General features: G+C 39.6%; 1 protein-coding gene across 1 annotated transcript in view; it reads right to left on the reverse strand.

Moving 5' to 3' along the window:
- The window catches only part of LOC137342796 (uncharacterized), a 35,287-nt gene extending 18,751 nt beyond the window's left edge, over positions 1–16,536 (reverse strand). Inside the window, exons 1-5 of the mRNA XM_068006983.1 lie at positions 16,386–16,536; positions 15,984–16,040; positions 8,671–8,761; positions 6,475–6,650; positions 5,258–5,471 (exon numbers count right to left, since the gene is read on the reverse strand). Coding sequence (XP_067863084.1) covers positions 5,258–5,471; positions 6,475–6,650; positions 8,671–8,761; positions 15,984–16,040; positions 16,386–16,463 — 616 coding nt within the window. The 5' untranslated portion in view covers positions 16,464–16,536. The remainder of the gene's footprint in view (positions 1–5,257; positions 5,472–6,474; positions 6,651–8,670; positions 8,762–15,983; positions 16,041–16,385) is intronic.
- Between the last annotated feature and the right edge of the window lie 6,288 nt (positions 16,537–22,824).

Raw genomic sequence — 22,824 nt, forward strand, 5'->3', positions numbered from 1 at the left:
ATTAACTGTTTATATGGATCTTAACCACCACATTTATTTTTTATCGCTTTTGCTAAAGTTTTTTGTTTCTCTTCTTTCAGATTCCCCCACCTCCGCCATTTCGTGCATCACTTTACTTCTGAAAGTGTGCAGAGTTGACCCACTGACATTCAGCAAGTGAAAGAAGAAAGACTTCCATTTACATAGCGCCTTTCACAACCTCAGGACGGCCTCAAGCACTTTACAACCAATTAAGAACTTTTGAACTGTAGTCACCGTTGAAGTGTAGGAAATGTGATGTGGAGATGCCGGTGATGGACTGGGGTGGACAAATGTAAGGAATCTTACAACACCAGGTTATAACCTGGTGTTGTAAGATTCCTTACATTTGTAGGAAATGTGGCAGCCAATTTGCACATAGCAAGGTCCCACAAACAGCAATAACATAATGACCAGATCATCTGTTTTAGTGATGTTGATTGAGGGATAAATATTAGCCAGGAGACTGGGGAGAACTCCCCCGCTCTTCTTCAAAATAATGCCATGGAGTCTTCTACGCTCACCTGAGAGGGCAGACAGGGCCTTGGTTTAACAGCTCATCTGAAAGACGGCACCTCCAACAGTACAGAACTCCCTCAGTACTGCACTGAAGTGCCAGCTTGGATTATGTGCTGAAGTCTCTGGAGTGGGATTTGAACCCACAACCACCAGGAAGCATGAAAGAGCACCCCTGAAACTCAGCCTCTGATTTTCCCTCCTTTCTTACTGGGAAGATAGTTTCTGTGCTCGACACCTCTCCTGCCGCCTGCTAATGCAGCTGTGTTCACAATAGAGCAATTGTAAACAATTTTACAACACCAAGTTATAGTCCAGCAATTTTATTTTAAATTCACAAGCTTTCGGAGGCTACCTCCTTCCTCAGGTGAACGATGCGGAATTTCCGCATCGTTCACCTGAGGAAGGAGGTAGCCTCCGAAAGCTTGTGAATTTAAAATAAAATTGCTGGACTATAACTTGGTGTTGTAAAATTGTTTACAATTGTCAACCCCAGTCCATCACCGGCATCTCCACATCACAATAGAGCAAGAATTCCTCTGGTCACTATGTTGAGACACATTTGTGAAGGTTTCCTCTGTTCAGTATATCCAGGAGAACTTTTAATCTGTTCTTTTGGAGCCTTCAATAGAAATGGTGAACAGGGAAAGTCTTCACAAACTGATTTATAACATTACAACACATACAGCAATTCTTAGCCCGTGGGAATCCCAGGTGCAAACACACATCCCACTATTCCATGGAAAATCGGCTGGCACCTCCTTCATTTTTAGAATGACACATGAGTAAACTGCGCCTGTGATTTCTGATTGTGCTTTTTTTTTTTGTTTGTTTTTATATTTGATTTTAGAAATGTAGTCATGGTAACATTTGCAATAGAGTGCAGGCCAGAACTCGTGGGCAGTAAATACGCTCTTGAAAGCAAATGAAGACTCGATCGGCAAAATAGGCACCATGGCAACGGTCAAACAATGCGGTGTTGTAACCCTCTGCAGGAGGGTGCATGCACTCTACACTTTTACACAAGTTCATTGATTTGTCGTATGCTTTGTGGTAAGAGCAAGAAAATTGCTAAAATCCAGGTTATGTTTACAACATGATTATTTTCTGATGTCTCAAACTTGTGCTGTTAAATAAATTTTCTATCAAGTAGTTTCAAAGATTAAAAACAAATAAGAAACCATTACAGCTTTTTGCTTCTTCCTCCTGTCATGAAGATGAGTTCAGTGGATGGCAATTGGCAACAGGAAGCAGGGGCAGAAACTCTCCTCCTCTGCCAATGCTGAAATCAGCTACGTAAGCACGAGCTAGAACGAAGCTTGGGCCCTTCCTGTTCTGTATGTGTCATTATCATAGAATGATTTAGGACAGAAGGCAGCTATTCGGCCCATTGTGCCTGTGCTGGCTCTGAGTTATCCAATTAGTCCTACTCCCCTGCTCTTACTCCATAGCCCTGCAAATTTCACAGGAGTGGACCTGAAAAAAGAACCTATTCAGCCATAGGCACGGTATAAAATTAAGCCGTACTCAATATTGCTCTCCCTTTCCCATTTTGCGCCTAAACATGTGCTTAGGTGGCCTGTGTGTTAATCCAGCCCTGCTGAAGAGGCAGATTTTAGAGCAACAAGCAGGAATGTGTTGATCTAAAGCTGTTTTTAGATTGCACTCAGATCTTTGCTGGTGGTGCCTTTTGGGGGTTTACCAGCCACTGGCTTAGCAAATTCCAGCATGCTTACTTTCAAGTTTCAGCCAGCCATAATAGTCCTGCAGGGCAGGAGCCAGTGCCGTTAGTGTGAGTCTCACACCACATAAAAGCAGCTTAATTTCAACTTCATGACTGTCAACTCAACTGAAACGGAAATAAAATATACAAACAGCTTTTAACAAAATGAAAATGATTTTACCAATTCTAACAATAAATGTTCAAATCAAAAGCAGTAAAACTATTGGTATCCAACGACTTAAAAGTACAAAACATATTAAAATTTCTTTATCAAAAAAGAGTTACCATTAAACAATACCGAAACAGAACAGTTGATTGATCAATGTGTATAAGTAATTAGCTAGGCCCATATATACCAGTATGTAAACCAAATAAGGCACACTGACTTCTCAAACAAGGACCAGAAGCAGCTTAGATTCATTCAACAAAAGATGTCAGTATAATAAATTATGAGGCTAGGTATACACAGCCAATCTAACTACATAAGCTCAGAGCATTGAAGAAATATTGTAGTTAACAAACACACTGTTAATGGTCACACTCAATTAAAGGGAATATCATAGAATCATACAGCACTGATGGAGGCCATTCAGCCAATCATTCCTGTGCCGGCTCTTTGAAACAGCTATCCAATTAGTCCCACTCTCCATAGCCCTACAAATTTCTCCTTTTCAAGTATATATCCAATTCAGTTTTGAAAGTTACTATTGAATCTGCTTCCATCATCCTTTCAGGTACTGCATTCCAGATTTTAACAACTTGCTGCGTAAATTTTTTTTTTTGCCTATTCTCTTAAATCTGTTTCCTCTGGTTACCAACCCTCCTGCCAGTGGAAAGATATTCTCACCATCAACTCTATCAAAATCCTCCTTAATCTCCCCTGAATCTTCTCTGCTCTAAAGGAGAACAATCCCAGTTTCTCTAGTCTCTCCACATGACTCAAGTCCCTCATCTCTGGTACCATTCTGGTAAATTCCCTCTGCATCCTCGACAAGGCCTTCCTAAAGTGTGATGCCCAGATTGGACACAATACTCTAGCTGAGGCCTAACCAGTGATTAATAAAGGTTTACCATAACTTCCTTGCTTTTGTACTCTTAAATACCTTGATTTATAAAGCCAAGGATCCCATATGCTTTTTTAACAGTTTTCTCAACTTGTCCTGCCACCTTCAAAGATTTGTGTATGTGAACCCCCAGGTCTCCCAGTTCCTGCACCCCATTTAAAATTGCAGCATTTAGTTTATATTGCCTCTCATCATTTTTCCTTCCAAAATGCATCACTTCACACTTCTCTGCATTAAATTTCATCTGCTGTATGTCTGCCGATTTCGCCAGTCTGTCTATGTCCTCCTGAAGTCTGCTACTATTCTCCTCACTGTTTTCTACATTTCTAAGCTTTGTGTCATCTGCAAATTCTGATATCATGCCCACTAACTCCAAGTCCAGGTCAATAATATATATCAAAAAGAGCAGTGGCCCCAATACTGATCCCTGGGGAACACCACTGTATACTTCCCTCCAGTCTGATAAACAACCGTTCACCACTACGCTCTGCTTTCTGTCTCTTAGCCATTTATATACCCATGCTGCCACTGTCTCTTTAATCCCATGGGCTTTAATTTTGCTAACAAGTCTATTATGTGGCACTTTATCAAACAGCTTCTGAAAGTCCATATACACAGCATCAACTGCACTACCTCCATCAACCCTCTCCGTTATTTCATTGACGAACTCAATCAAGTTTGTCAGACACAATTTGCTTTTAACAAATCAGTGTTGGCTTTCATTTATTAACCCATGTTCTTTCAAGTAACAATTAATTTTGTATCGGATTATGGTTTCTAGAAGATTCCCCACCACCGTTGTTAGGCTGACTGACCTGTAGTTACCTGGTTTATCTCTCTCCCCTTTTTTGAACAGGGGCATAATATTTGCAATCCTCCAGTCCTCTGGCACCACTCCCATATCCAAGGAGAATTGAAAGATTGTGACCAAAGCCTCCATTATTTCTACCCTTACTTCCCTCAGCAACCTAGGATGTATCCCATCTGGACTGGAGGACTTTTCTACTTTGAGCATTGCCAGCCATTTAAGTACCTCCTCTTTATCTATGCCTATCCTATCCAATTTCTAAACAATTTTACAACACCAAGTTATAGTCCAGCAATTTTATTTTAAATTCACAAGCTTTCGGAGGCTTCCTCCTTCGTCAGGTGAACGATGTGAAAATATCATTTTCACATCGTTCACCTGACGAAGGAGGAAGCCTCCGAAAGCTTGTGAATTTAAAATAAAATTGCTGGACTATAACTTGGTGTTGTAAAATTGTTTACAATTGTCAACCCCAGTCCATCACCGGCATCTCCACATCATATCCAATTTCTCTACTTCCTCCTTATTTACTGTGATATTGGCAGCAGCCTCTTCTTTCGTACAGATGCAAAGCATTCATTTAGTACCTCAGCCATGCCCTCTGCCTCTAATTGGCCCAATCCTTCCTTTGACTATCCTTTTACTCTTTATATATTTATAAAATATTTTCTAGGATGTCAGTGCATTGCTACCTCAATATTGGGTTTATCAATGTTAAGATCGTGATAAAAGTTGTTCACATCACATGGTCATTGCAGTTAAAGGTTTCTGACAATCAACACATTGCTCTGCGACTGCTTTTCACTATTTACTTGCTAGTTGGTCTCCATTTAAATGAGTTACCCCAATAGCCAACGTTATATATTGAGAAAATCAAATACACCTAAGCAATTCTTCAATATTGTTTGGACGTTACCTAAAACAACTGTCAACTCAATGTTCTTGCAGTAACTCTCTTAAAAAAAAATTTGCATAAAAATGATGTTGACGGTCTACCTGCCTGTGGTTTGCAAGTTAATTCAGATGTATCACTTATTCAAAGGCAATTTTTGATTTAGTATGTTTGCACTGTACTTGAAGCAAAGTTAAGCGGATACATGTTGGGACCAGTGTGGGTTTTCCACTAACCTGCAGAAGTGTGGAAGCTATCAGTGTTTGCATCTTCTAACTCAGAGGCACCTGTCTCACTGCACATCCTGTCCACTTCATCCCTCATTGTATAGTCCTTCCTCTGTCGGCATGTGACATGTTGAGTCTGGGGTGCTGCTTTTGGCATCGTGAATGTTAATGGATGATCCAAATCCTTTCTCTTCATTGTCTGCTCACTGCATTCATCGCATGCCTGAAGAATACAATCAGTAATGGCAAATTTTTGTTATTTTTATATTATCTTCCTTGTGTTATTTCCCACTAATCAGCTATTCATAATCATGAGGATAATTGAACCATAACATCATATAACTATTAATAAAGGCAAAAAAACAGAGGCGGTCAGTCAGCACTTAAAGATCAGTTTATACTTTGGGTGAGATGTTGTGATAAAGATTCTCACCAGAAATGTTAACTGATCTTTTTCTTCCGAATGTTGACTGACCTAAATTTCTCGCAGTTTCAGTTTTAATTTGAAATTTCCAGCACATATTTTTTAACCTATAATTAGTAAACCTTTAGTGTGAAAGCTACCACAGCTTTAAACTGGTGCTATTACCACTCATCATAACAGCTGCTGCTGGCAAACTAAACTGCCACAAAATGGAAGAATTATGATGTCCATACTCTATTAAAAACCTTGCACATAGTGCACACTTTCTGTAAGTGTCACACTAGGTTGATAACGTTCCTACTGTTTTAAAACAGTAATCCTCCAACTCACAATAAGCAATTCCACAAGAGTTCAACTAATAGTATAATGAAATAATGTATGCCTTCAAGCAATTTGAAGACTTTACTTATTATTAACTGCTCCAGCTTTCCTTACTTTGCATGTTGTTATTTAGTGACAGCCACATTTGAGTGGTGTGCGTGAGTGTATGTGCCTGTGCACACGTGTGTGTGAGTGAGTGAGAGTGTATGGATGTGTGTGTGGCAGGAGAGGTTGATATTGTGCTAGTCCAGAGCAGGATGGAGTCCCCTCTCTGTAACTCGAGTGTATATGCGTGTCTGACAGAATCTACCAAGTCTGTATTTTGCAGGGCATCAATATTGGTTATAACTTTCAATTGATGGATATTGGTCTTGAATGTTTAAGTGTGAAGATGGCTTAGTCATGGCTACTTAGGAGTAAAAGTTTAAATATCAAGAAATACTAGTATTTACAGAAGAAAAGGGGAAAATAGCTTGTTTACCTGTTCTTTTGTGTCGCTCCATTCTGTCAGTAGGTGGTACTGTCTGTGTTCCCACTCCATCTGCAGTTTGCCTAGTTCTGATCTAATACACTCAATATCATTTTCAATCCTCACAATTCTCTTCTTTGACGCTTTACTCTCCTCTTGCAGACTAATGAACTCCTGAATCATCCCATCTGTAGTTACATTAAATCAAACACAAGTGAATGAAATAGACTGACAAAAGCAACGTGAACAGTATTGGTCCTGATAAACAATGTAAGTAAAGTTACACTGAGCTCACTGTCCCACTTATATATTCTCACAAACACTGGTTTGAAATTATTCATGCAGATTTTACAGGCGCTGACTATGAGCAGCTCAACGTGATCACTGCAGCTCCTCCACAGTGGTTTCTGACATGTGACCTCAAATACATTAACAGGTTAATTCTTGCAACATTGTAATACTCTATTAATTGCAGTGGTAGCACTTTTGTCTCTAGATCAGGTGGTCATAGGTTCAGTACAACTCCAAATACTTCAGTATCTAGGTTGCTACTTCATTGCAATACTGAGGGAGTGCTGCACAGCCAGAGGTGCCGCAATCATTTGACATGTTAAACAAAGGCCCTGTCTGCCTGCTAAGGTGGATGTAAAAGATCCCATGTCAGTCCTTCCAATGTTCTAGCCAACACTTATCCTTCAATCAACACCACCAAAAAAAGATTATCTGGTCATTTATCTCATTTGCTATTTGTGGGAGCTTGCCGTGTGCAAATTGGTTGCCACATCTGCCTACATTACAAAGGAGACTTTATTTCAAAAGTATTTCATTGGCGATGAAGCACTTTTGGTCATGAAAGGTGCTATATAAATGCAAGTTCTTTCTTTCTTCGGATCAGCTCCACAGGAACTGTAGTCCAATAGCAAGAGATCTATGAATGTGGAGCCGGGATTTAATAACATTCATTACAGCATTAACTCATTCCAGGCCTGATTACTAAAGATGATGGATGTACAAGTTTTTCACTTCTCATAATGCACCATATGAAATGAGCAATGTGACACATGCCTGTGAATCTAGTTTTTTTAAGTAACAATATTCACGAATTTCAAGTGATTAAGGTTTCAGTGGTGCTGTCATGGGGGGACACCAAAGAGAGGCTGGGCACGAACCCCACAGGAAGGGAGGTAGCAATTACCTACCAGCAGCCGATTCCAGAATGTGATGTATATCATGTACACCAAATCATTTTTAATGACAATTGTGCCCCTTTAAGGCAAACTTTATAGAAGTGAGGTTTGAAATCTTGACACCGTAGGTAAATTTGCTGATCTTGCCCTCCCAGGTGAGAGGCCATGCTCAAAGGGAGTGTGGGTCGGAGATAGGGCTGCAACACTAAAGCACCAATTCTGCGACTTGTGCTCCCTTCGAGGGTCCTCCCAGCCGCCATTCAGGATCGTTGAAATTGTCTATAGATTTTGCTTTTAATTATCAGAATTAAAATGCTGCAGATTATTAAAAGTACGATTTGTTCAATCGGCAACTGCTCCACTTTTCTCAACTCTTAACTTCAGAAGCTGACTATTCTGCAATAAATTCTGACTCATTTTTTCCTGATACGGCCATTGCAGAAGTCATACAGATCTGGAGGAGTGGCTCCTCCCTTTGAATCAGAGGCATAATCAGCATGATGCACAATTGAGCTTCCACAGGCCGAATCTGTGATGGAAGCATCGCTCAGTCATGCCTCAAACAGTAAAAATTCTGTATGATTTTGTTTCTTACTTGAGTAGCTGGGCTCCTCCCAGCTCCAGTGTGATGCCGAAGCCCATTTCCAGCTTTTGCTCGGCCCCCCTCCCATCTGATCACCACCCCCCACTGCCCGGGCTATTCCAATCGTACCCTCCCTCCAGATTGCTTCCCTAACTGTGGGCTGCTGCCTGCGATGTAGCAGCCTAAAATCTAATGTCGATTCACCAACAAGCTTCCGAGGGATGCCCAGCAACTCGCCGCTCTCATTTAAATGAGGCCCAATATCAGGTGGGCCTTGGGCCTATACAATGCAAGGATCGTTCCCTGCGCCCAGTTCACACCAGTGTCACCCATTTTCTAGGCCACTGAAAAGCCAGTAGTCCCAACAAGCCTAATACTGACTTCATTAACTGGGAAATTAGTGGTTTCTGTTTGATATTTTTCTCATGAAAGGCAGACCTGACTGTGCGTGCTGAGACTCCAGGGGGACCGAGAGGCTTGTACACAGTTGTCGTGTTGTTGCATTTGGAGCTGGCTCTTGAAACTCGATCTGCAAGGCAAAGAAGCTGAATAGTTGCCAAGAATCCAAACCATGAGTAACATTTTTCACCAACCCCTGTTGATAATCAATGAGCATAGGAATAAACTGCATCAGTTTGATGGATTGAGAGTCCTGCCCATTAAAAACACAGCTGGATAAGAAATAAGAAATTATTTTTCTTTAAACTGAAATTCCAAAAGGATTTGTTACAAAGCTGCTTTTGTCTGCAAATGTTTTTGTAAAATGCTCTTTTATTATCTAGTATCTGCCCTATATATGCACACACACATATTTGAAAGGTGTGGTAACCCAGTTTAAAATAGATTATCTCTAATTGATTAAAATCTAAAATAGTTGCTTCAGGACACTTTATCTGATTTATAGCCATAGAACATTTGAATCTAGATTTACGTCAGATCATACATTAGTTTCTTGTAATCTGGAGTTGTAGCAGGTTTTGGGGTGCTTGGATACCAGACATTTGTTTATTTTAATAGGATTCCTTGGGATGTACCTTGGGAATTATTTATACAAATGTATCTTTGTGTAATGGCAGATTAAAATATAATTTATGAGGTAAAATAAGCTGTCTCATGTGCAGGAAATGCCTTGGATGGCACTATGTGAAATTGTAAGCCTCTGTACATAAGATGGCAAACTGTTAAAATTCTATTTGCTTTACTTCTTCAAATGGATTGCTAGTACATCAAAGGGATTCAACTGTATAAATGTTCACGGCTTACCTGCCAGTTCTGACATGGCTATGGTTATTTTAACCTGTATGAAGTGGGTCTAGCATGGGATATATTCCATCCTTCAGATTTGACAGGAGATGTGATGAGAATACTACAAGAATTACAGGGTCAAACAGGGTCATTGCTAGGCCTCGGCTGTGCAGCTAAGTTGCACATTTGAAGTTCTCAAGAGAAATCTGTTACAACTGTTGAAAGCGAAATTGTGTTAAAGGGCCTGAACTGGAATAATCCATTACCTTGTCCCCCAATTAGCTTGTGCAACTCAATTACCTGCATGTGTGTTAAACAGATGCTTGCAGTCTTAACACAGCCTATTTACACTTTATTATACTGTAAACAAACATCATGTTTTATCCATTACTATACTTGTAAAGTCTAATGCAATCTAACTGTGTCCTCTGGTCAGTCTGACACAATCTTAAATCACTATTGTCATATCCTCCAATGAATTTGTTTTTATTTCTTCAAGGATTCCTAAAGTTGAGCAGCTTCCAGCCATTTCTGTTGTGGCATTACGCCACGTACTTTTCTATATTTGAAGACAAGATGGGAAACAATGAGTGAAGTGCATCTCCTCCTCCACCAAGGACGACGACAGCTGTTTCTGAATCCAGACGTCTCCTGCTCAGAATTATGGGGAAAAGATGAATTTACTCAAAGGGCGATAAATATTTGCAATAATCTGCCAAGGAAGGCAGCAGAATTAAAGACATGGGGGCATTCTAAATGCAGTTGGATGCTAGTTGGGTAGTTAGAGTACTAGAGGAACAAGCTTTGGTGAGCCGAATGGTCTTTTTAATCCTTTGCTTTTCAAATGTCTTCTTCTGCCTGAAACTATTACACGGGGGGGGGGGGTCAAGGAATCAAAAATATAAAGTGAGTTCTCAACTCAGCTTCTGAACTATGGTTAATCATTTATACTATTACCACAGTAATATAGCCAGTTCAGAAATGAGGTTTCTTCATTTGAAACCTGTACTGTACAGATATCATACAGATAAATTGCATTATTAATGTACCTTTGTTTAAATGTGATACTTAAAAGCAGTCAAAATATGAATATTTCCTTGTCACTTCAAGGTTATTACAGTATGTTACTTTTAGATTGAACATAAAGTAGATATATGATTTATAAAACCAGCCTGATTACATTAAATGATGTTTGTGTTACATTAAAGGAAGAGGAATGATATGCAGGGTGGAACTGTTAGATGGATTAGACTGAGATGAAAAACATGCTTTTAACCTTGCTTGTACAGTATTTAATAGAAATGTGGTATCACTGAGCTTAAATTGAAAACAATGGGGAAATTGCTGTACATTTACTCAGCTGACTGCACTTCAGCATATGTCTGTTAAGTAAGTGCTTTTTAAAAAAACAGATCCTTGTCATGTTAATTTTTATCACTATCTGATGAAGGTTGTGGGTTCAAATCCCACTCTAGGGACTTGAGCAAATAATCCAGGCTTACACTCCAGTGTAGTACTGAGGGAGCGCTGCACTGTTGGAGATGCTGTCTTTCGGATGAGGCGTTAAACCGAAGCCCCTTCTGTCCTCTCAGGTGGACGTAAAAGATCTCGTGGCACTATTTTGAAGAGGAACAAGGGAGTTCTCCTAATGTCCCATCCAATATTTATTCCTCAATCAACATCTAAAAAACAGATGATCTGGTCATTATCACATTGCTTTTTGTGGGGCCTGGCTGCCACTTTCCTACATTACAACAGTGACTACATTTCAAAAGTACTTCATTGGCTGTAAAGCACTTTGGGGTACCCTGAGGTTGTGAAAGATACTATATAAATGCAAGTTCTTTCTATCTATCTTTCTTAATTACACAATGAAATTGTATGTTTCCATTACAGACAAGTTCGATGACAAGTAAGGTCTCCAATCAGTTTTAAATTCAAGTGTGTTAATACTTTTTTAGTTACTAATCATCGGGCAAAATTCAGGATTTGCCTGCATTGCTCGTATTATTTTTAACATAAAACAATGTGCTATTACCAGACAATTCAAAGCTTTCTGTACTATTATTGTAATTTGTATCTCTAGTCTAGTATTCGGGGATGAGGGAAGAATCATTTGACATTCCGTCAAAATCTCTTGAATTGTCAACAGCCTTTATTAGAATTAAGGAGAACATAGGCTAACCCAGATCAGGCAATAACACCATTGCTTAAGATCTATTGCAATATTAAAGGAGTAGAGAAATGGGGAAGAAAGTAGAAGAAAGGAGGAGGACAGGCAATGCACGTAACAGTGAGAACAGCAATAAATGAATAAGGGTATATTTTGCAATCCCACCCCTGGATGAAATTGTACACAGCCCACCAACCTTGCCAATTGTTCCTGGGTCAGCCTTATTACCTACATATGGTGAGCTGCCAGCCTGGATTGGGCTTGCCAGTGGGAACTCACCAAAAGTGGTGGGGTTTGGCAAATCAAGTACCATCCAGCCATTAAAGGGCTGCAAGCCACAATTTAAAGGGACGCTGCCACTTGAAGGTAAGTGATTGCATGTGGGACCAAAAATGGTTTCAGCCATTGCAGACTTAAGTTACTTTTCAGCCATTCCAAAAGGGAAAACAAATCGGCTGTAAAAACTAAGAAAAGGCTAAACATTCACAGAGGCAGGAAATGGAGTCAGCGGGTGAGTGAGTTGCAGCGCAGCAATAGAACCTCCTGTTTGATGATTATTAAAGTGGAGGTGCTGAGGTTTCGGTTGGATCTGAGGAGGATTGTCCTGTTTGCCATTCCACAGAGGACGGCAGTGCAGTATGTCAGGTAAAAAGAGGTGGCCCAGGTCAACTCTACCCACATGGCCAGGAAACATGCAGAAGATGGTACATCTTAGGTAAGTTGCCAAGTTAAGATTACCCAACAGTACCATTTACTAGGCAGATAGCCCAACTGTGCATGCCACAAAGTCTTGCCCATCAACCGGTTACACAATTATTGCTGGTCCATTGCAAATGCTCCCTCAACCTTACAGCTCTTTCATTGCTTATAATGCATACTCCAGCTGGGCATAAATTCAAACTGCAACTTACAGTTGAAAGTCTTCAAACACTCACATATTCCCAGGTCTTCACACATAAAATTATTGTCACACAACCTAACTGCTTGCTCACTTCACTATAACAGATTGTAGGTTGGGCACATGTCTGAACCAGTGTATACGTTCCTTCAATTTACAAGATGCCAAGAATACTTCTCTGCTTGCATGACAAGACTGTACATAATATAAGGGAATGGCCCTGAACTAAAGGAGGGCTCAGAAATTCTAAACCTGTGACTTCCTTGCAGGAGACTATCATGAACATCCTTATATACAAGAGCATTGAGGGGTATGAAAAGCAACAGACCTCAGCAAAGTTCAGGGCGAGTACCATCCAGCCCTGATATCTTGCTCTGCTTCTGATTTACTCCCACACAGGCATACACATAACCACACAAACATCACACATTCTGCAACTTGCAATACAAGCTCTGTTTGAAGATGTGTTCTGGAGGCTACGTTGTAACATACATTCTTTGTTTGTTAGTGTAGATCTGAAAGCAATGACAGGAGTAGAGAAATAGACTGCAGCCTCTCATCAAAGGTTCGAAGCGCCTGCACAGCTATTCGCATTCCAGACGGTGCAGTTGGTGAGCTTGATGAGGTAACACTGAGTGAGTCACAATGCACAGGTGAGAAGGAGCAGGTGATGGTGGCCAAGGAACGGCAAGAACCTGCTGGCTGTATGGCTGTCAATGTCTTCTTGTACTTTGTGAAATGGGAGCAGTGCAGTGCAGTGAAATTAAACAGTTGTTTTGAGTCAGTAGAAAAGGAGATGGAAATGCTATAGTTAGAGCGCACTTGTCAAGCAACGAACAAGGAAACTGCCTCTGCAGGCTCTGGATCTTTAGGGATTCTGTTGCAGAGCTATGAGCCATTAGTCAAATCAGGCACCAGGAGCTAGAGGCATAATCCCGACTCCAGGTTAGGTACATTACATCATTAGATATGTACAGTTCTAAACCCAGCCGCTCCTTCACAATTCAATTCTGGGTGTAAAGATATGCAGCTTCACTATACAAGTGGCGGGTTACACATAAACCGGCAGACCTGCTGTACACTAATTAGAGCCAGAACCCAGGGCTCCCGAGAGGAGGAATGGAAGATTTTTATTGCAATGAATAATCCAATATTCAGATGGCAAACTGAGAAATGTGGTCACAGACTCTTAGTAATTATTTACATCTCAACCAGTTTCTCCGAAAATAAATTCATTTTTACCTCAACCAAGTATGTAAAATGTTAAATGGATTAGATAAGGTAGATCTTCAATATTTATTTTTAAATGTAGGACCAGAGGTCAGCAATATAAACTATGAAAAATAAATTTAGAATAGACGCCAGAAGAAACGGTCTCGCTAAAAAGGGTGTAAAAATACCTGCAACAAAGGGACACAGATGTTAGGTGGTCTTTCTTGTCCTTTACTGTTCCCATGAGGCACCTGTACTTGGCTTTAACCCTTTGCGTGCTGATTAAAACCGGAGTCAGTTATTGGCATCAGAAATATTAAGAGTAAAAGATTTTTTTAAATTACTGTTTATCTTTCTACAAGTTTTAGTGACAACTTATTTATTCTATTTAAATGTTTAAAAACTACTGACAGTCTCACATGGCTGGTTTGCACTAAGTACTTTCAGTTAATTTTGTTCTGATCGTGTTTTATTCCTGGTAACTTTTGTATATTATTGAAGTTTCACAGTTGCATCAAACGTGCACAAAAAAATACCCACAAGTGCTGTAATAAAGCCTTTTACAAAAAGAAAAACTACTTTCACCACAATTAATTTTTTTTAAGAAACCACCAAACATTTGTACCTGATTTTTTCCACTATTAAGTGATAATCACGGAGGCTTTTTGTTACAAATTTTGGGTATTTTATGGAGCTATTTTCTCTTTTAACCATTTCTTAGCAGTTCCCATAAGTGGATCATAATCTTCCAATCCGAAAGCAGTATCATTTAAGTAATCTGTGCTTGTAGACTTGAGCAATCCCAATGATTATCAATGTGGTATTCTGATTACTGGATTAGACATAGTGTGAAATGTTGCAAAACTATCTTCAGAAATGGAGGAATATTAAACACAGGCCAGAGATTTTGCAGGCTACATTAACTATTTACGTACAATTCAATGGAACCATGAAGCACAAAACAATTTGGCAAATCTTATGCGTACAGATATTAAAGTTAAATATAATGAGCTAAGTTCGTAATGGGTTAATTACCCATTTCAAGAAATGATTTTGGACGATAACAGAGCCTCTGGATTGACAAATTCTGCCTGTCTTCAACCTCTCATCCTCTTTCAGGCTCAGGATGAATTAAATTGAATTGTGATGTAATGCATGGCATGCGAGTCTTATATTATGGGGCTCCCACGGTTGACTGAATCTTAGAGCTCAGAATGAACCACTACATACATAGAAGTTACGACACAGAGACAAGCCATTCAGCCCAACCAGTCTATGTTGCTGTTTACCCTCCAAACGAGCAAATAGTCTTAATCACATTTATCTGGCCTTCTCCCATATCCCTATATCCCCTTTTCCTTCATCCACCAATCCACTGTAATTTTGAACATAATATAGTTTCTACCTCAAGCACTAACTCAGTCATATTACATGTTAAGGGACGGCTTCTGGCGATATTTAAGTAAACACAGTATTCTGTAAGATACATTTTTATCTGTGTAGCTTCATTCCATTTGTGTTATCAGACAAACACAGTAGAGCACCTTATTAGCTTGTTAAAGGAACAGGAAAGTCCTCAATTTCCATTGATGTAACCAATAGCAATTTAAAACAATGGCTACTATCTGAAGTGACACAAGCAAATCCAAACATTTGCAACAATATGGTTTACATTGATATTTCTTAATTAATGTTTTTTTTTCCTCTTCCAATTTATTGTCGCTCCCCTCCTCTGCCGCTCATGCTATCCTAATTGATTTCCTCAAAAGTCCATCACCATTTCTTCATTCTTCCTCTCCTGAAGATTGCTGACTCTTGCTAGGCTATCAATCCACAGGTACCAGTAGCTCTCTTCTACCTCAGCCCACCCTCTGTTTTGTTTGATGCAGTACTACACCACAGTGCATTTATACACCTGGCCATTGAGGGAGCTCGCAAAACAGCATTTCGAAATGTTTCAGCTTAGAGCTTCCACAATCCACACATTCCATCCCCCGTAAGTTGGTTAAAGTCCTGATGGACTGTGCTGAGACAGGCAGCTCAAGCTGAGTGAACACCTGGTGGCCTTGTTCCTGCATCATTCACATTAAATTGTCATTGAGGAGCTGTCCACTCGTTTTTATCTTTTCAATTCCAATCTAACCACAAGTTATAATATGTAAAACGCTGAATGCTCATATTAAATTACTGTAGCCTACTTTATTAAGAAAAATTAATACTTACTGCAGGTGTCACGTAGGAGAAAGGCACAATCTTAAATCTGGATGATTGGAGTTTGGGCTGTAAACATGGTAAAAGAGAATTAACAGTTGAAAAAATTCCGTCTATAGCAGGCGTACATTGGACTGAGTTAGACAATCACTTGTGCTCATGTTATTAGTCTACTATTTAATAAAACATTTCTATCCGTCTTATTTCCTGAATAAATAGATGTAATTTTGTAATGTTGATATATTAGCATTCTGCATAAATAAATATAGATGCACTATCAAAGCATTTGGATAAATAGATAACTGGTTACCCAGGCAGAGGCAGATAGATAGAAGACAATAAAAATCCATTTTAATAAAATATTTTGTGGCAATATTAAGTGCTGAGGACCACAAAGGTAAAAGAAGTTAGTACCACCAACATCAGTCTCCACCAGTTTAAAACTCTGTTGAGAATCTTCCCTAAAACAGATCGAGTGTACTGCAGGGCCATGGCATTTGTGTTAAACAGCTGTACATCTGCTTCTGGATAGATGGATATTGTTTGCACAATCCAACTTCTTGATGGGGCTAAAAGAGAGAGAAACACAAGCTTTGTTCCCTGCACAATGTAATGTACGTCACATCAATTCAATTTTTACGATAACATGATTCTATATTGTAAACAAGTATAAGTGATGCAGCTTCCCAATGGCTCAATAAATAAATGTAATAGAAAGAAAGGAATTGGATTTATATAACACCTTTCATGACCTCAGGAAGTCCCAAAGCGCTTTACAGCCAATTAAGTACATTTTGAAGTACAGTCACTGTTGTAATGTAGCAATTTGCACACAAGGTTCCACCATAAGCAATGTGATTATGACCAGATAATCTGTTTTAGTGATGTTGATTGAGGGATAAATATTGGCCAGGACACTAGGGAGAACTCCCCTGCTCTTCTTCAAATAGTGCTTTAACATCCACCTGAGAGGCAGACAAGGCCGCAGCATAACGTCACAGCCAAAAGACGGCACCTCCAACAGTGCAGCACTCCCTCAGTACTGCAGCCTAGATTTTGTACTCAAGTCTCTGGAGTGGGACTTGAACCCACAACCTTCAGACTCAGAGGCAAGCGTGCTACCACTGCGCCACAGCTAACACCTATACTGCGTGATGTGGTACTGGGTCATACAGACAAAGAAGCTTCCAGATTTGATCCTGTCTGTACTGAATTGGGTGCTCAATGCTGTATAAGCTATCACTGTCCCAATCTAATTATATAACTTATGTGGACAAATTGAAGTGTTTGAATTATTTATATACTGAGTAACAGATAGCCTGGAATGAACACAAGGCCTTAGTCAAGGACAAAAGCAAAATACTGCGGATACTGGAAATCTGAAATAAAAACAGAAAATGCTGGAAAACACTCAGCAGGTCAGGCAGCATCTGTGGAGCAAGAAACAGAGTTAATGTTTCTGGTCGATGACTTTTCATCAGAACTGCTATATTCAAGGAGCTCAGATTGTTTACCTCTCTATAACTTTTGGGAATGACTGAAAAATTCTAGTATGTATTGCCTGCTTAAAGAGCTTCCTAACCCCTCCACTGATCAAACTGAACATTTATATTCAGTAAACCAGAAAACATGTTAGACAGAAAGGCATTAAATGATTTCCAAACAATTTCTCAGGACACCGGAGAACTAAGACCAGTCTGTTGAAATTGGGAGATCGATACTGCTCTTGCCCTCAGCCAGAAGACTGTGTATTCTACCGTTTGGTGCATCTTCTTGTAGACATAATCAATCGGTGGGAGCCTTGAATTACTTTCTCTCCCCCAGGCCCTTTCTGGAATCAACATTCCTCTCCCTTATCCAGATCACTTGGCAATAGCTGCTGAAACTCCACTGCAAAATGAAGCCATCGTGTAGATGTCACTGGAGACTGGAATTTGAGCACAGCTCTCCCAGCTGGGTGTCCATCACTCGACTGTTGTAGTTACCAGTCATTAGGTAACAATAAAAGTGTTGCAGAAATACTACATTTCTCCCTCCTCCATAGTTCTATAAACCTTTACATTCAGATATGAATAGCAGGATTGCAGGACCAGGCTATAAATGGAATGTGTCAAAAGCATATGGACTACTTGTGGGAGGCAGGTTTCTCCTTTTCTTTTTGAATTTGCAGGCACGAGATGTCAAAGTTGAAAATAGCCTCTTCCACTCAATCATTCAGAAATGGAAAAAGGAAAAATAAAAATTGTGAATGCTGGAAATCTGGAAAATGCACTTCAGAATCCAAACGAAAATAACTTAATAAACAACAGGCAACATGGCTTCTGAAGAGCAGATTTCCCCTCATCAACCTTGGAGGTAGTGGCATTCCAAATTGAAGGGCATGGGAAGCCACATAAGTAATGTGCCTAGACTTCCAAAGGCCTTCAATAAAGTACCATATGAAAGGCTGCTTTGCAAACTAAAGTCGCAGGTAAGACATGGATATTGGGTGTCAGCCGTGGCTCAGTGGTAGCACTCTCACCTCTGAATCTGAAGGTTGTGGGTTCAAGTCCCACTCCAGAAACTTGAGCACATAATCTCGGCTGACACTTTAGTGCAATACTGAAGGAGTGCTGCACTGTTGGAAAGAAAAAATCAGTGTAAAGGGCGGCTGATCCAATATTGCTGGTTTTACGCCCCCATCAAAGTTGGGGTGTTTATTTCTAATAATAAATCCTCAACTCAGTGAGAAAACAAGATCATGGGCTAAAAGAATTTTCAGGAAGTATCTGGCGTGATTTCATCGGTTCCCCTTCTGCTCTTTGCTATTTATGGCTGTTCATTTTTGATGGGTAGTTCTTGAACTTTGTGATTGCTAGGTTCATTGCTTATTTTCCAGCTTGCAGTTGGTATATTCCCTGCCTGTTGTTTTAATCAAAATACAATTTGAGACAGTCACATACAAATGTTACACAAATTTACATGCAATAAGCGTGACACCTGAAGAATGATGGCCAAATTGCATGCCAGATCCAAGACTTTTATAAATAATGCATATTGATCGACAACGCAGCAAACGTTTCACCTCTAGCTGGTGGTGCGGTTGTCTCTCTTCATGGTATAATACAAATACTGGGCAAGCTATTTTGTGCCCTCTGCTGGCCATTGGAGGTTATCACATTAATAGTTTATTGGTCTACTGTTGCTGCCACTTTGAGCTAAGGAAAAATGCTTCTGCCCAAGCACTTGCTGTCGGCTGTTGTATTTCATCATTTTAAAAATAATATGTAACGAGGTCTGTCCTTCTTTCAAAATCTGCAAAAGCATTTGGATCTCCTCATTTAGGAGTCTGCTATTATTTTTATATTACTCCCTGTTGTGTTACCAGCTGCCTTATACTTCACGGTAAACAAACTAGCATTGACTCAATGGGTGGAAGACAAGGGTGGGGGGTAAAGTACCAGGTTTTGGACAGGGGAGGGGGAAGATAAATCAGCAGAGGAAAATTCTAAATGGCATGCAGGAATTTCACTCAATGTCTCCTCTCTACTTCCCCCTCCCCTTCCCTGCTTTTACTTGCAATAAACATATTCTCGATTAAATTATACTTTTTCTGCTTTGAGACCTTACAGAAGAAACAGGGCAAATGACTTTAAATTGAAAAAATAAAAGTTATACTTACACACAAACAAGAAACACATCACTAATTCACAAGGAAAAGATAAATAGAAGCTTTTGGAAAATTCTGACTGAAGCTTATTTGATCAGATTTGACAGCTCCTGGAATCCTAGTTAAACTGCATCCTGTGAAGGACTGATCATGTCCACTTTGGGATGTATTAATGGAAATTTATAATGTAGTGACCAATGATCAATAAACAAAACAGATCAATAACTTGAAGACTTCTACGACTGTTATAATTTGTAAGAGAAGCAATATTTTACTGCCTGATCATTTTTACTTGTTAACTGGTGATTTCATGCCTGTGTTAAGCTGATTGAAGTGTGATAGGCTTTAACTGAATTTATTTAAAATAATGGAAGTATTTTTGCATCAATTGCAAAAAAGTTCAACAGGAGTAATAAATGTACTGGATTTTCAACATTTAGTTTACGTTTGGTTTGTTTAGAACACTTGACTGCCTGGTCTCACACTTCTAGCATATCTCTTATAGATGGGAAACCAGTAACAAAACTCTCTGTCCTTTTGCGCCCGACCTGAGCTCAGCTAAGGGGGGCAGCTAACTTACTGATTGCAACTGCCCTGATGGCAGTAAGCAACACACAACCAGCGCAGGGAGAAGATGCCAATGGGAACAGTATGACACATCACTGTGAATGGGCATAACTGAGGACAAGAAAATGACCAAAACTACATTTCTACCAATGACCTCAACCTTCATCAAGCTGGTAATAAATACAGTGCATGTACAGAAGTGCAATCACTCAAAAAATGTGTAGCACCACATAAAATCCTACCTTTGGATGTTAGAGTTGAACAGAGAAATGCAATGATCTCATCGGAGCAAATCTTGTTTCAGAGACGAGAAGCGTATGAATCCTGTGCAAATTACTTCAATCTCATTTTCAGCCTTGTTTTCTGATACATGGTCATTCTGAACAGCAGTGCTCTAGCTCTCAATCTGTTAATCATGTGAGGCATCCAAGTGTGTACACATACCGCCTAATGTTGCCATGTCACTCTTAGTAACTGCACAGCTGATCTGATGTGTAAACAAACACAGGAGGAAACAGGCCATCATTCAGGGCTTGATGTTTGTGCATCATTTTAATCCATCCTCTACATCTAAATAGTGCTATTTCCATGAAAGCATTGCTTTGTTGACTAGACAAATCTCAAAAAGTTTTTCCTTTTCACTAGTATAATTCACTTCAGTTTGAACATATCAATTTTCTTTTTTAAAAAAACCTTAAATTTTTTTTTAAATTAAGTATAAGAATTTTTTCTCCATTTCTAAAATGTTGCAGTACCTCAGGTAGCCATTGTTCAGTTGCATTGCCTTATTTTAATGAGTTTTAAGAACTTCAATAAGTTGCTTAATAAACTTCTCCAACACTAGATTTCTAAAAGGAACTGAGGGGGCTTTTAAAGCTAATAATTCCTATGGTTAATGTGATGATTAAAACACACATATAACTACATAACAAAACATCACATCCACCTTTGAGTCCAAGGTCATGTCCAGTTTTCCTTACTTTAAATGTTGGTCACAAACTGCAAATTAACTTGACACAAATAATGCTGCATCAGAGGTTAGTGTTTGTAAACTGGAGAACAAACAAGGGAAAAGGCAAAGTAGAAGCACAAACATAGCCATTATTATGGATATAGATCCATTCACCTCCATATTTTTAAAAACCAAAATGTTTCTGGCGTAGTGAATTTTGTACCTGAAATTTCTATTGAGACCTATTTGCACCTTTGCCAAAATTGGCACTTTACAGCCCATCTAAATGTAAGAGATTGCATTCATTATAATTCAGTTCATGAGTTTCCCTTTGTTTTGTTCAGTTATTAAAGAAAAATTTCACTTTGCCTGTGTGAATGCTGAAATATTTTACACTATTTATAGCAAACATCTTAATGTTTGGCCATCAATGTTGGTCTTAAAACCAATACAAAGCTCCCCTCACCGTCCCTCCCATTCCCGCTCCAAATTTTCTTGTCTTGACGAGTCCGGACCCTGGATTGGCCTGCGGTATCTCACCCAAGTAAGTCTTCATAACGGGCCCAAGCTACTGAATGCCAGCAAGCTGTCTGATCGTGTGGAGTATCACAGCAAAGGTCTATCAGTCCTCATCCATTTCCCCATATGCTTACTTTCCAGGAGTCACTGGATAGTGATTAGGAACATGATCCTGACTGATTTGCCCCTTCCTAGCCCAGGGTAGTGAGGTCAATTGGAGCATTCCCATCTTTTCCCAGTTAACTCCCTTCCCCCAGTAAGGAATCACGTTTTTCCAGCTCTGTATGACATAGGGCCATCATGTGTCACATTTACCCACTGAATTGTTTGGAAAGACATACATCATTATTTTTGGTGGAAACCTATTAACGTACTTGGACATCAGCAGCAGCACTACAGCAATTTAGTTTCACTGCAGTGAGCTCACAATCTTAGCTTTTTGTCAGGAGCAGTGAACCAAAGCAAAACAGAGTGCTTTCATACAGGTAGCAACAGGGAAGGAAAAATCTGCTGACAACAGACCTCAGAGCCAATAATTACATCTGCAGTTAGGGTCCAAGAAAAGAGGAAAATAAATATTTCAATCACTACGGTGAAGGGGTAGAAGGAAGAGTGATGCATAACTTCCCTTAATGAAATTAGCAGAGTCTGTCTCATTCTTTGAAGACAGCTTATTACCCACAAACTTTCTGTAGTGCTGGTCTGGTCCTAGTGGTGGGACATGGACACTGGAACAGGACTTCTGTACTCTCTGAACACGTGAAAGATAACTAGAATGTAGGGGAATGAGAGAGATAATTGAATGTGGTAGGTTACTGTAAACTGTTGATTTCAGTGAACGAGTATTTGCCATCGCAATCAGAATTTTATGGTTGAATAGGTCTGCAATTCCTTGTTTTAAGCCAGAGCACTTCAGCCAGGAATAGGGCAATTTGAGGGGAAATGTTGAGACTGTCCTGAAATTCCAGAACACTAACCAGCAACTACAATTCTGCTGAGTAGTCAACTAAATTACATTTAACTGTCAAAGTTTATTCCTGTGTTAAATCATGTTTAATAGCACAGTGACCTGAACATTAAATATTATCAGTGTTTCTGGTCACTGAAAATATTTAATGTATTTGATTTATACAGTTTACTACCAGAGAGGAGGGGAAAACTAACTA

Source organism: Heptranchias perlo, chromosome 26 (genome assembly GCF_035084215.1).
Source record: "Heptranchias perlo isolate sHepPer1 chromosome 26, sHepPer1.hap1, whole genome shotgun sequence".
Lineage (NCBI taxonomy): Eukaryota > Metazoa > Chordata > Chondrichthyes > Hexanchiformes > Hexanchidae > Heptranchias > Heptranchias perlo.